General features: G+C 30.3%; 1 protein-coding gene across 1 annotated transcript in view; it reads right to left on the bottom strand.

Annotated features, from left to right (window-relative positions):
* Positions 1-544, bottom strand: part of LOC106473642 (cytoplasmic dynein 2 heavy chain 1-like) — a gene marked incomplete at its 3' end in the record, with an annotated part of 44,873 nt that extends 44,329 nt beyond the window's left edge. Inside the window, exon 1 of the mRNA XM_022402048.1 lies at positions 263-544. Within this exon, the coding sequence (XP_022257756.1) occupies positions 263-539 (277 nt within the window). The remainder of the gene's footprint in view (positions 1-262) is intronic.
* Between the last annotated feature and the right edge of the window lie 2,858 nt (positions 545-3,402).

Genomic DNA, 3,402 nt, shown 5'->3' with positions numbered 1-3,402 from the left:
GTAAATACCTTCTAGCTTGTACCTTGAAACTAAACGTTAGCATGAATTCAGTAAATACCTTCTAGCATGTGTACTTGAAACTAAATGTTAGCATGAATTCAGTAAATACCTTCTAGCATGTGTACTTGAAACTAAATGTTAGTAAGTATTCAGTAAATAACTTCTAGCATGTGTACTTGAAACTAAACGTTAATAAGAATTCAGTAAATACCTTCTAGCATGTGTACTTGAAACTAAACGTTAATAAGAATTTAGTAAATACCTTCTAGCTTATCAAGAGCTTGCAAACCCCAATCTCCTCGAACAATGTTGTTTAGAATATCATCAAACCGGCAGCAAGCATCTTCATCTGCTAGACGATCCCTGAATAGCCGACAAGCTTCATAAGCCCATATTTCAAGAAGGCCATCGGGAGTTGAATTGGAAGAATCTCCTCCTTCAGCCATGTCATATCTCAAAAGACTGAGCACCCATTGTGTCAAGTTTTGTGGGGTGAACTGGTAGTGACCATGATCATCGGCACTAAACTTTGACCTCATCTATTGAAAAATTGTTAGATTGAAGTGAAAACTAAGTTCATATTTCATTAATCATCATGCTACAATTCAATTTTTAATGTCAGGAAAAAAAGTTCTTATAAAATATATATATATTTAAGATTTATGTTAATGAACAGCTAAAAACATTATTTATATTTTCAATTTTAATCAACTTCTATTAACTAACAAAAACTACACAGCTGAAAGTGGACCAAATAATGATTTCTGGTGAACTGCACATTCAAAGATCTATACAGTGGATCTGAAATATTAATTAAATAAATATAATTCTACCAAACAAACTTTCACCAGATCAGCTTCTATGTCAATCCTGAACAAGATTAAGAAATAAGCCATTTTTCTCTAGATAGCCAATCCTGAACAAGATTAAGAAATAAGCCATTGTTCTCTAGAGAGCCAATCCTGAACAAGATTAAGAAATAAGCCATTGTTCTCTAGAGAGCCAATCCTGAACAAGATTAAGAAATAAGCCATTGTTCTCTAGAGAGCCAATCCTGAACAAGATTAAGAAATAAGCCATTTTTCTCTAGAGAACCAAGAAGAATATTATGAAAATATGCACTAAACAACCTACATAATTTCAAACAACTAGTTTATAACTCAATGGTGTCATTGAACTGATCAACAAATTATTAAACCTTTCCCACCAATACCTCTGAGAGTTGAAAGTACCAAGTACACACAGATGAACAAAAAACAGTTTAGCTGCAAAAATACCAAAATTGATAAAACTACATGTCATCTACAAACACATGAACATATGTGCAGATATAAACACATATATCAGTAGATATAAGCTATCTACTCCATCTGAGTCTTGTATCCAATTATAGCTAGAAGCAGATATAAGCTATTTACTCCACCTGAGTCTTGACTCCAGTTACACAGTGAGAATAACATAATTATTGAAAACTTTCAAAGTCTTGACTCCAGTTACACAGTGAGAATAACATAATTATTGAAAAATTTCAAAGTCTTGACTCTAGTTACACAGTGAGAATAACATAATTATTGAAAACTTTCAAAGTCTTGACTCCAGTTACACAGTGAGAATAACATAATTATTGAAATATTTCAAAGTCTTGACTCCAGTTACACAGTGAGAATAACATAATTATTGAAAACTTTCAAAGTCTTGACTCCAGTTACACAGTGAGAATAACATAATTATTGAAAACTTTCAGTCTTGACTCCAGTTACACAGTGAGAATAACATAATTATTGAAAACTTTCAAAGTCTTGACTCCAGTTACACACTCTTTATTAAAGAAAACCTTTCCATTTTCAACAATTACCCAACATTAAATAACAACATTAACTCATCCATGTTGTCATTAATCTAACAACTTCCAGATTTCCAATGTTTGTGTTGTTGTTTTTTAATATATTTTAATCTTTCTTTAAGTTTTTTTTAACACCATTACTAAACTATATATCTGCTGAATATTTTATGCCACATCCCACTATATCTTTGGTTATATCAAAAACACATTGTCTAATAGCTGATGCTGTTTTGTTTTGCAGTTAAATCGTTGTGAATAAATTTTTTGAGGTTTTAATGCCAATGATAGAATTTGAAACAACTACAGATTTTTGCTGTTATTACCATGTTGATACTATTAACTAGGAAAATGATTGCACAAGAAAGTATAAGGACACCAGAGAAATACCTAGGTAGAGTATTAGACAAGTAAATGTGAAACATCAACTGTTAATCAGCTCAAAGTTAAAGTGGAAGCTGTGTTGGTACTTATTGATTTAGAACATATTAAATAACTAAGCAATGTTTTATTTATTAAAGATTTTGTTCTACGAAGTTAAAACAAGTTTCCGTGTGATCTCACACACCATTAATAGTTAACAATGATGCTTTTTTTAGGGAAAAATTATAGTAACTTTTCCTATTTTCATTTTATCATAACTTTTCGTTCAAAAGATTATTCTTTAACAATCTGTTGAAATGAAAACACTGTATTGATAAAAACATGTTATGCGATTTTCTGTTTTATTTGATAAAAAAAGTTTAACATTTTGTTTATGTTGTATATAATAACAAAGAGGTTACATGGTTCTCTATGTTGTATGTGATGAAAAAGAGGTTATGTGGTTATCTATGTTGTATGTAATGAAAAAGAGGTTATATGTTGTCTATAACAATAAAACAGCCTCTGTGTGTGTGTGTGTGTCAGCCAGTCAGTGCCATAGCTCTAATGATAAAGAATCTAGAGACCTGAAACTTTTTACACATACTTACATAAATTATTGGTGGAAGTGATAATATGAATTTTGACATTTTTATGTGTGGTTTCTTTTAAATAATATAAAACAATAACAGTTTTGTAACAACAGGTTTAAAAAGAAAAAAAAAGGTATAAAAGTATTAGAATTCATATTAATGGTGGAAATTATTATATTTAAATATTACTAATTTCATATTCATAGCATGCTTGAAAACAGTATGTCTTTCTTTTTGGTATTACTACCTTTATAATCTGATCAGGTAAAACCCAGGCAATGCTGGGTAAGGACAGCTAGTAGGTAATGAAAAAGAGGTTATATGGTTCTCTACGTTTTATGTGATAAAAAAGAGGTTATATGGTTCTCTACGTTTTATGTGATCAAAAAAGAGGTTATATGGTTCTCTACGTTTTATGTGATAAAAAAGAGGTTATATGGTTCTCTACGTTTTATGTGATAAAAAAGAGGTTATATGGTTCTCTACGTTTTGTGATAAAAAAGAGGTTATATGGTTCTCTACGTTTTATGTGATAAAAAAGAGGTTATATGGTTCTCTACGTTTATGTGATAAAAGAGGTTATATGGTTCTCTACGTTTATGTGAT

This window comes from Limulus polyphemus, unplaced genomic scaffold, assembly GCF_000517525.1.
Source record: "Limulus polyphemus unplaced genomic scaffold, Limulus_polyphemus-2.1.2 Scaffold6361, whole genome shotgun sequence".
Classification (NCBI taxonomy): Eukaryota; Metazoa; Arthropoda; class Merostomata; order Xiphosura; family Limulidae; genus Limulus; species Limulus polyphemus.
The sequence above is the reverse complement of the archived record's forward strand: the minus strand, read 5'-3'. Positions and strand labels throughout refer to the sequence as shown.